The following is a 10,994-nucleotide window of genomic DNA, read 5'->3' on the forward strand; positions in this document are numbered from 1 at the left end:
TGTCTGGTCACCCACCAACACCTTCCTCCCCATAGACTACATTCTGATCTTCAAAGCAAAGTTTCAGACTGAACGCTTTAGACTTGGGGAAGGTGGAGCCTTAGAGCTCAGAGGAGCAATCTTGGATGCAGGGACTATGCAGAATAATTTAGCATCAAGAAAAATTTAATGTGTTTAGTGGAAAAGACTGAAAGTGAGTTGAAACATTATCATTGGGTGGTATTCTATTTATTCTGAGAAGTCACTTTAAAGTTACAAATCCCACTTCCTGCACTTTTAGTCCACCAGCCCAGATGGATGAGGCCAGAATAGCTGTTCATTCTACCAGAACAAAGACAACAGAGAATTAATGAGGAGCCACCGGCCTCAAGCCCCTGTGCTCTGCATAATAAGGAAAAGTCATCAAAATTATAACTCGCTAATGGATCAGGAGCCAAGCAGCACTTTTACAGGTCTACCTACAGGCACCCGTACTCCTGGAACAAGAAAGATGTTCTGTGTGGTTGTTGTTAATGACAATATCACCTATCCTGGAAGATTGGACATGTCAACATACCCCCATTCTGACCAGGGAACTCTTCACCTTTGGTCCAAATGAGATGGGTGTGGCTTCTAATTTTTATTCTCTGGCTTGAGCTAGAAGGGACGAAGCATTGACAGAAAGGCAACTGAAGGTGGGGATCCTGAGGATCCAGGACATCTGGGCATCATTAGCCCTAGTGGGGGCCAGCCCACATGAGAGGTAGCAGGAAGGAAAAGAATCTTTGGCCAGATGGTAGAAGTCATGGCTGGAGGAAACACTGGCTTAATTTTTGGAAAACATTTTTCTTTAAACTCTGAAATGATTTTGGAAGCCACTTATTCTTTAAGGCTCCAGGATGAATAATTTAGCTAGTATATTACAAATAGAAAAAAAAAAAACAAAAAAACAAAAAAAAAACAGATCCATCCATAAAGATGAAGTGGGTTTTATTTTACAATTCTAGAAAGCTTCCAAAGCTCCCATTGCTTACAAAAGTCAGGCTCCTAATTCTTCTATAAGCAATGGCCTTGATAGCTACCTAGCTGTAATTGTAGTCTCTTCCGGTTGTATTGAACTTTTAAAGTGGAACCCACATTTGGTCAGTGGAGCTGTTAGAAGCAGTTTAGTCATTCACAGATAAGTGTTACAAGTTTTTTAGTATTTTGTTTTTTACTTTTTCCCCCTTCCTGTTTTGGCAGATATTGCTTGGGACGATTTATCTTTACTCATTCAAAAACTCTCCATCCCAAAGAGAGGATAACCACAAAAATTTCCACTAAAACTGAAGGAGCAACAGCTGTCTTGGAGTTATTTAACAGTAATTCATTCTGGGTTAATGGAAGGTGGTTACAGGGATATCATGTCTCTTAAACTGTTGCTCTAAAGTGTGAGGAAACACTCAAGAGAAATTATTTAGATCCCCTATTCTGTCATTCAGATGTATCCCTAGATATTATGGGTTAAATCATAAGGAGAAAAGAAAGTGTTTGTTTGTTTTTCCTTTTTATCTCTGTGGTCTGAAATTCTAGCAAGAAGTACAGAAAAAGAATTGAATAGATCTTTTAATAGATTATCATTCCATAGCCTTTCCATGAAAATAATGCATTTGGCCTTGCTTTGGGCTTTGCAGGTCGCTCTGTCCACAGAGATCACCTAGATCCTGGGATGCTGTGGTTAAAAACATGGTCTTCAGTATCTGCTGACGTGGAGCTGAGTCTCACAACTCCCATTTCCTATCTCAGTCCCTTCAGAGTTCCTAGCCCCTACGTCATAGTGTCACTTGTAAATAAGGATGAGGGTGCCATCTCCTAGGGTTATTGTAAATGTTTAACCAGAAAACATTTGCATAGGGCCTAGCATAAGAATCTGTATTCAATAAATGCTAGTAATTGTTATTGTAAAGATAACCCCTTCTCTTTGCTTCTCAATATTTCTCAATATTCAAGATTAAATTGGATGGAGCTGGATTTTGAATGCTTTCAAGCTGTTTCTATTTCACTGCCATGCCAGGGAAGGTCAAACAATGGATTATTATTTACTAACACAGGGAAAGGAAAAATGGGAAATTCAGTGAAAAAAGGCAGGTTATAAGACACGTATAGAATGACCCCACTTTAAAACACATGAATAATACTAGCTTAGAAAGGACATATATTCAAATGTTAATATTAGTTATCCTTATTTTATACTTTTCCCCAGGTTTTCTACAGTAATCCTGTATTACTTTCTCATTAGAGAACAATAACGAATGCTATTTAGAAGAGAGAGGGGGGCAGGTACAGTCACAATGGAACCAATCTAGAGGTGTGTGGGTAAGCCCAGCCAGACCTGTGATGTGGAGAAGTAGAAGTCAAGACCATAGCAGTAGGAGCAGGGAAACCAGGGATTCCTTGGTACAGGGGCAAAATCCTGCAAATTTGGAGCAATGAGAATTCTAGAATCTTCAGGTGAGGCTCTATATCTTCCCTACTCACCAGAATCTTGTTTTTTTTTCCCCTCAGTTGTTCCAAGTATGTGAATTACTCCAGAATCTGATCTAGTGTCCCTAAGCTTTCTGCTGTTCTGAGATCAAAAATGTAGTATATCCTGGATGTCCACTCCTCCTGTCACCAGTAATGTTCCCCAGACTGCTTGAGTGAGTGGAAGCGCAGTATTTAGGCAGCTGGATCTCTGGTTTGCTTTAACTCATTGATAAAGGACTCAAATTTTTAATTTCTCTGTAAGGGTGTTAGGCCAGGCCTGCTAGGTGAGGTAAATAACTTCTCCAGAAGTTTCTTATTTTCCACTTTCTCCATTTTAATTTAGGGAAACATATAGTATATGATTTTTTTTGATTACGTAATTAAAAAATACTCATACCTAATCATACTTACTTTTATTTACATTTTAGTGGTGTGGGTAGTATTTTATAAATACTTTAAAACATGACTAACTTTAGGACCTATTTTTTAAACCTGGAAAAACCAATCTCAGAGAAAAAATATTTGGCCATATTTTTGTCCCTTTTTATGGCTACAAATGTTACTTCAGGAATATATATATCAGAATCAGTGAGTTTCTAAATGGTATTTATCAAAGTTGGAAAGGCCTTGGCCCCCAGAACTTTGTGCTTACACATCTTGAGTTGCCGTAAAACTGAGTTTTTTGTATAATTGTTTCTGTACTTAACTTTATAAGGAAACACATGTCCAAACTGAGGATAGCCCCACTTTAGATTTCAACATGGTTTAGGTTTTACAGCATCCAAGATTTTCCTAACTATGTACCTCTTTTTTTCTTTCCTTTTCTTTTTTGGTCTTTAAAACACGCTCTTTTGGCTGGTTCAATAAGTAGTTCCTGCCAACCAGTTGCTTTTATGGTAATTGACAGCATAGCTGATTTTTGGAACCTTAGAATCTAAAAAGGCATTTTAGCTCAGACTTTGGGGAGGCCAAGCCAAGCTACTTGCAGAGTAGGAGATACAGCTGAGGCAAATGTGGGGCAGTCAGACCCCAAGACTGTGCATGCTAATGAAGTGCACCAGGGAGCCTGCAGACCAGGAGGTAGCTTAGACTTTTGACTGCCCTCTGGACGTCAGCAAGCTTCTGAGTCCTTCCTTCTCCTGCCCACCGGCTTATTTCTGCAACCCCTAGGTGCCAGTTCTGGAGGGGAGCCTGAGACCTGTCGTCAGTGGGCTGAAGTGACCTCATCCCCGTGACCAACAGTGACGGGGACAACAGACCCACTGCTTCTTAAATACTGACAGTGGGCTGAAAAGGCACAGAATGATTGAACTGGAAAAGAGCAAGCAAGTTTTTACTTCAAAGGAAAAGGGCATAAGAACAAAAAAGTCACAGCATTTAATACCACCACTTAATATAAGGAGCGAATTGTAAATTTCCTGAGTTCTTCTCAAATGATATCATAGTCCCCTAAAATAGGTGGACCATCTCTTCAGATAGCATAATGAATAGGAAAAATCTCCCCAAACTGCCAGATCTTTGGAGTTCTTGCTCTTTGACAAAAGCACAAGTGTTTCAGGGTAAAAGGCCGCCTAGTTGCCATCTTCCTTTTGCTGGTTGCTCTGTGCACTGGAACTCATTACTCTGCAGGAGGTGGTCCTGCGCAATATCCTACTGTCACAGGGCAGCCCATCAATAATAGCAACAGAGAAATCGTGCCCTTCTAATACCAGTTTACTTTTTGCACCCAAATGACCCTGGATAAGAAAACCCCCAGGAGTGGGGATAGTCAGTTTTTTCTTTGTAATCTTTGAGATTGAGCTTTGCAACACACAGCTTGGACACTGTCTATTTTTTGTTATTGTGGTACTGGGGATTAAACCCAGTGACACTCAACCTGAGGCACATCCCAGCCTTTTTATTTTTTATTTCAAGGCAGGGCCTCACTAAGTTGCTTAGGGCCTTGCTAAATTGTTGAGGCTAGCCTCAAACTTGGGATTCTCCTATCTTAGCCTCCCTGAGTTGCTGGGATTACAAGTGTGTGCTACTAAGCCCAACTATTGATAGTGACACAGGATGTTTCTTCATTACTTTTTATAAAGATTTTTTTTTCTCTGTTCTTGGAAAGGAACCTAATTGACACTTAATGATATTGAATGTATCTACCTGCCTTAAAATAAAATAGAGGATTCAGTCTTTTGAATCTTGCCTAGGACACTGTTAAGATTTGTGAAACTAATTAAGAATACCCGAACAGGGGTTGGTGTCTGTGTTTTTACACTTCAAAGATATTTTCATAGCCATCAAAGTGTAAAACACATACACCCAAAGAGTAAGCATAATTTTATAATTTCACAGTTGCCTGCAATAAATTTGTTTCTCGGCAGCACAAATTCAAGGAGCTGGCCACAGGGAGTGGCAGCCTTCTCCGGTTGTACAAGGTATTGCAGAACACAGGATTTGCTCCTCATCTTAAACAGAAGTTCTCCGTGGGCCTAAGTGGTGAATTTCGTGTTCTCCTTCCACACACACAAAGGCTACATGTACTGATGTCATTTCTGGGTTCCATATCCCATTACATATTTGGTAGCCACTGACTTCTCATGTGTCCAAACAGTAACCACTCTCAGGCTGACCGTTCTCGTAGAGAACCAGATTCTGTTCTCCTTTGTATTTAGGAACTCGCTTCATTTATGAACTGGAGCCTCAGTTACATGGTCTTTTCTAAATTATGTTTCATTACTTCCCTACTGTTATTTAAGCTTCATGGAATTCATCCTGCATTTGACAAATCTTTCCATTGAATAAATATCTCCATAACCTATTGCTTCACTTTGGCAACAGAATTGTTGCAATTTGTGGGCAAAATTGAGCAAAGGCCGAAACTCATTTTTTTTCCTCTGTAAAGTGTCCAATGTTGCTGGCTTTCCTCTCCCAAACAAAGGCCTTAACTTGTTTCTGTTCTAGTAGCGCCTTGTCCCTGTCATTACTGAGTTAAGATTTATAGGTGATAGGACTGAACAAAGAATGACTTCACAGACACAGAAACTTGGTATCCATGTAAAGTTACTAATAATACATTAAAACACAAAACACTTAGAACTCTGCCTGGCACATAGTACCCGACCTGTAAATTAGAATTGTCAGAGTTCAGAAAACTAAACAATATTGTTGCTTACCTCCATTTACATGGGTGATTTTACAATCCCCAAATTATCCAGAGCAGCAGAGGTGGAACTGATCATCCAGGTCAACCTAGGAGAGATGCAAGATTCGGTGGCTGATAGAGCTCCAGAGGGTAACCATACAGCTGCTCACAGATCCAACTGTTTTCCCCAAAGGATTCCCTAACACCTTACAAAATCTGCCTGAATATTCAATGAAAGGAGAGCGAAGAGACTAAAATGCTCTTGTGTATTGGGGTACGCACCCATCTCTTATTTCTTCACAAAGATCTTGCCATTTGCTCATAAAGTGCTCCTACTTTGCTTTTTCGCTTTTTTTTTTTCAAAGTGCCCTGGATTCCTAGGCGAAGGGTGTGGGAGGAGCTCATGGTGACCCATCTATTCTCAAGTTGTGCACTTCAAGACTGACTCAGGACATGGTATCCGGCTTTTTTCATTCTTTTTTCTGCCTAGAAGTCATCGAAACTTAGCTTCCTTGTCTATGTGGTCATGTGATTTTTAAAAGAACTGAGCATTGACTTCAGGGGGTGCTCTACCGAGCTACATTCTCAACCTTCTTTCTTTCTTTCTTTCTTTCTTTCTTTATTTTGAGTCAGGGACTTGAATGGTTGCCCAGACTGGCCTTGAACTTGGGATCCTCCTGCCTCAGCCTCCTGAACAGCTGGGATTACAGGCATGTGCCACTATGCCTGGTTATTTTCTCTCAACCATCCCTGCCCTGGGAAATGTCCTGGTTGGACAATACTATGGTCATGTTGATGTTCTTCTTGTCAAGCCTCTTGTACTTTGTGTGACTCTTTTAGAGCTTAGAAGTGGAAGTTATGGTACATTACCTAATGAGCCTTGAACTTTGCAGAGATTAAAAAAAAAAAAAAAAACCTTGAGAAATATTGGGTAAGGGGGTAAAATAGAAAATGGGAGAATGTCGTCAGGAAAGGACAGTTTTCCAAAGACCACAGAATGGGAAGAGGGCCTTGAGCATGCACTTTTCACGTTTCCTCTGTGCACTGCAACCCCCCGTTCTGTAGCTACTCTGTAGTGTTTACTGTTGAGGATGACCACAGTGGCTGAGCCACGATGTAGATCCTGAGTCTCTTAAACTGATGGGGAGACCTCGCTCTACTCCTTTGTTGGCCCTTCCCCAGCCATGCAGGTGGTCCTTCTTACTCCCATACCTCCTTCCCTGCAAGACATCAGTGTTCCTCATACCACATTCTTTTAGCCAAAGGAAATGCCCAGGGAAATATAATCAAAAACCTGTTTTCATCTTTTCTTCTCTCCGTGTGGTGTTGGGAATCATCAGTGTTCTGAGGGAGCAAATGTAAACCAAAGGTGAGAATGTAGACACAGGAGCCAGCACCTGGGCTGGGGAGATAGCTCAGCTGGTAGAGTGCTTGCCTCGCAAGCACAACGCCCTGAGTTTGATCCCCAGTACCGCAAAAAAAAAAAAAAAAAAAAAAGAGAAGAAGCCAGCACCCCATCCATTTCCTGAGTCAGCAACGGGAGGAGTTCTTTTGAAGACTGGTTCAGGCTTCTTCTCCTGGGCCAGGAGCTCCAGGTTGCTGTCAGCATTTGATCTGTTACTCATTTGCTCACTAGCCAAAGACATCGATGTGTCATTCCTTTTTCTGAAGTTTGATTTCCATGAAATCACAAAATATTGAACCAGAGGCACCATCAACACCTTCTAGGAACCTCCTTATTTTATAGCTGGGAAAACGGAATCCCAAGACCTTGAAAGCATTGTAATAGACCTTAAAGTAGCGCAGCAGGTGAATGGTGAGATAAGACTAGCACCTGGCCCCAGGTGTGGTCAGTACCTTTTCCCTCAGCTGTCCATCTCCTGATGGAAAGGCCCAATTTCTTACAGTAAATTGACCTCAGGTTTTGTGTATCTCTGAAAAGCTACCTTTATTCACTGTCTGCACTCATTTTGTCATTATCACTATCATCATTATTATTATTAATACTTAATTTGCATCTTAACAAACATTTATCTTGGCAAAAATGTAACCAATTTTCAACTATCTTTCCAGATGAAGTTTTATTCCTGGTCATTAGTGATGGAATCCCTGAGGTTAAAAAAGAGAAAGAGAAAAGTAATTGATCTTTTGCTTCTCTTTACAGACACTCTGGAAAATGGATCCAGTAAGGGTGACAGGTGAGCAAAATGATTTTGTTTGTCTTGAGTGCATCACAGTAAGGCCATTGTCCATGCAAACTGCAGGGAGTTTGATCATTTTCTTTCTGTTTTGCTTAAATCCAGTGCAGCTAACAGAAAGGGACCAAGCAAGGATGACACGTACTGGAAGGAGATCAACGCAGCTATGGCCTTAACCAATCTTGCGCAGGGAAAAGACAAACTGCAGGGAACCACTAGCTGCATCATTCAGAAGTCTTCCCATATAGCAGAAGTAAAGACAGTCAAAGTGCCTCTGGCACAGCAATTTTAAGAGCTTGTTCAATGGATGTTCTTCATGTCAGTGTTTTTGCATAAATCCTCATCCAGAGAGCCGGAGCAGGAGTGAAAATGACTCCCTTTCAAACCTCCTCTTATTTTTAATTATCCTAAATATACCATTTAGTTGCTTCTATAAAAGACATATAAATTATAAAAAAACTCATTTTAATCAAAACTATTAACTTATTTTATGCTACTCAAACTATGCATAAAACGTCTGCATTACCATTACAGTAAGTGCCTTGCTTACCGAAAATAAGCTCCAACGTGGGCATAGTGGGACAGCTATGCCTCAAAATGCCAACGCCATATGCTTATGAGTCTGTGTGCATCATTCCAGACAGACCTAACCATTTCAGGACTGAAACCAGAACTGCTAAAAGCCCTTGAAATATATTCAGTAGTCCACATGTTAAAACTTGGAAATCTGTTCGACCCAGATGAAATGTTCCTTTTAAAAAATGTCTGCAGTGTTGAAACTTATTCAGTGTGCTTTTCAGAATGACAGTGAGAATTTTATGCATGTATTTTGCTTGCATATATGATATGCTACAATCTTCCCAAATGAAAGGTGTGGTGATCCACATAATCTATACATTTAAGAAGTGATTCCTTCAAACTGATTTAAAATTTTAGTGAATACATGTAATCAGAAAAACATTTTCTAAGTGCTGCTAGAAAGTACTACAATGCCCTATAGAAATAATCTGGATTTTGTTTTCCTGAAGTTTTAAAAAAACTTTATTATATAAATAACTGACATTTTTCCTGTGTAAAACTAAACCTATAAGTTTAGTTTAAAAACATAATACTGTTTGCATTAGAATTCAATGTTTTTGTGTGGTGGAAACTGTTTTTCACATGGAATAAGTAAAAGCTTTTTATTCGGTTCATTTCAAATGATAATTGTTAATGGACAGTTTGTACTGCAATGAGAATAAGACAATGAAAGAAATGCATCTCTATGTGCATATACATATACACACATAAAACTGATTTTTAGATTTAAAACATGAAAAATAAAACATTGAACAGTCTCTGAATTTTACTAAATGAGGACAGTCAAGTAAAAATTAACTGAAATCATGCATTAAGATAAAGAACATTTTGTTTCTAAATTAGACTACCATTGAGTGAGAATGATCAATATCAAGAAAGAGTACCCTTTTCAATCAAACAATAATATTTTAATCAGCTTGGGAAGACTTGAAACTTAAACAGTGGAGATGCCAAATACAATACAGTGTATGTGCAACAGAGAAGTCAAAAGGATTGAACTCTTTTATGGTGAGATTTTTTTTTTTTTTTCTGGGTATGTAGTCTGTTTTGTAATTTTTTTTTAACTGGAAAGCATTTTTGTGAGTGTGAATGAATGCCAATAACACAGCCATGTGGTTATATTTTTCTTTATTTTGCAAAATGCTTTTAAAAACCAAAGGCTGCCCTGGTTGATATATAGACAGTGTCAGTCTTGATATAAATTGTAGGACACTTTTTCATGTAACATAGCATTTGGGGATTGGGTTTATTTAGTGTAATGAAGATAATTTGATATAAAATATTTTGTATATATATATTTTTACTTTGTTTTTTAAATTGCAGTTTCCAGTAACAGTAAGTACAAAGCAAGATATGTAAGTTATGACTGTATGATCAGATGAAGTACAAGTTCTTTTGGTTTACATCCTTAGCTAGTTAGAGATCCATGATGAAGACTTTGGAATTGTCACAGAACGGTTTTGCCAAAATGTGACCATGTCAATGAAAACTAAGGACAAATACTTCACTCTTTTTCATACTATTATAAGTTATTCTGGCATTAAATATTTTAATAAAAGTGTTTTTGTTTTAACATATTTCACTTAGAAGAATGAAGGCTGGTGTATTTTATTTGAATTAGTCATGATTAATTTTTTGCCATCTTTTTAAAAATATGAGCAAATTCATTCTGTGTTATAGATGACAAGCCAACATAGGATAGCTATTTGCATGATTTCTTCATAAAGTACCAAAGCTTGGAGTCTGACCTGTAAACACATCAAAAAGATTTTATAATTAGCACATCTTTGGAAATATCTCAATTGTAATTACCTTTAATTTATTATTTTTTTTTCTTTTGCTGCTTTGACATTTCCTGGAAATTAAAGTTCCCCGGTCCTTTAAAAGAATCGTGAACAATGCTGAGCCAGCAGTTGAGAATCTAACTCATAAATTATATTGTAGAGAAATAGAATTACCTCTCTTCTTTATTTTGCCATATTGTAATCATTTTAATAAAATTAATAACTGCCAGGAGTTCTTGACAGATTTAAAATAAAAGTTAATTTCTAGACCTCAGTGATCATATGAATTTTGTTTTCCTTTGAGAGTTGACCAGGTGGAGAAAGCAGTAGAACAGAAGGGTCCATTATATTCCGCAATCCTCCTTTGATTGTGTCCAGGGATATGATATGTGAGCACTACACTTGTATTAGGTTTCAATTTCATCACTGTAGACCACCAACCCACTTTTTAATACCCAAAGAAAAGAAAGTGTGATGCTGACTACTAAAATACATCATTTAAAAATGAACATTTTTACTAAATTCCTTCTTTCCGTAGGTAATCCAATAAGCATTTGTACTGATGAGCTCTATACTGGAGCTGGAAATTGTTGGCTTTGAACCCTGTCAGATCTGCATTTGAATCCCAGCTTTGCTTCTCACTACTGTAAGATCTAAATTCTCTCTTTAGGCTTCAGTTTTTTCATCTGCAAAATGGGAGTGAGGAGTGATACCTTGGAGCATTTGTTGGAGAATTGAGATTTTATAGGGTATATAAAATGCCTTTCACAAGGCCTAGCCAATATTTCCTCTACATAGGGTTTATGCATGAGGAAGTAGAAA

At 38.4% G+C, this 10,994-nt stretch overlaps 1 protein-coding gene across 3 annotated transcripts in view; it reads left to right on the plus strand.

Annotated features, from left to right (window-relative positions):
• Positions 1 to 10,441, plus strand: part of MKX (mohawk homeobox) — a 63,879-nt gene extending 53,438 nt beyond the window's left edge. For 2 of the 3 annotated variants that reach the window (XM_079107825.1, XM_079107826.1), the window contains 2 exons: positions 7,776 to 7,809; positions 7,915 to 10,441. In XM_079107825.1, the coding sequence (XP_078963951.1) occupies positions 7,776 to 7,809; positions 7,915 to 8,101 (221 nt within the window). In that variant the 3' untranslated portion in view covers positions 8,102 to 10,441. The remainder of the gene's footprint in view (positions 1 to 7,775; positions 7,810 to 7,914) is intronic. The other variant, XM_079107827.1, reaches the window with a different exon arrangement.
• The last annotated feature ends 553 nt before the right edge of the window (positions 10,442 to 10,994 follow it).

This window comes from Sciurus vulgaris, assembly GCF_902686455.1.
Source record: "Sciurus vulgaris genome assembly, chromosome: 12".
Lineage (NCBI taxonomy): Eukaryota > Metazoa > Chordata > Mammalia > Rodentia > Sciuridae > Sciurus > Sciurus vulgaris.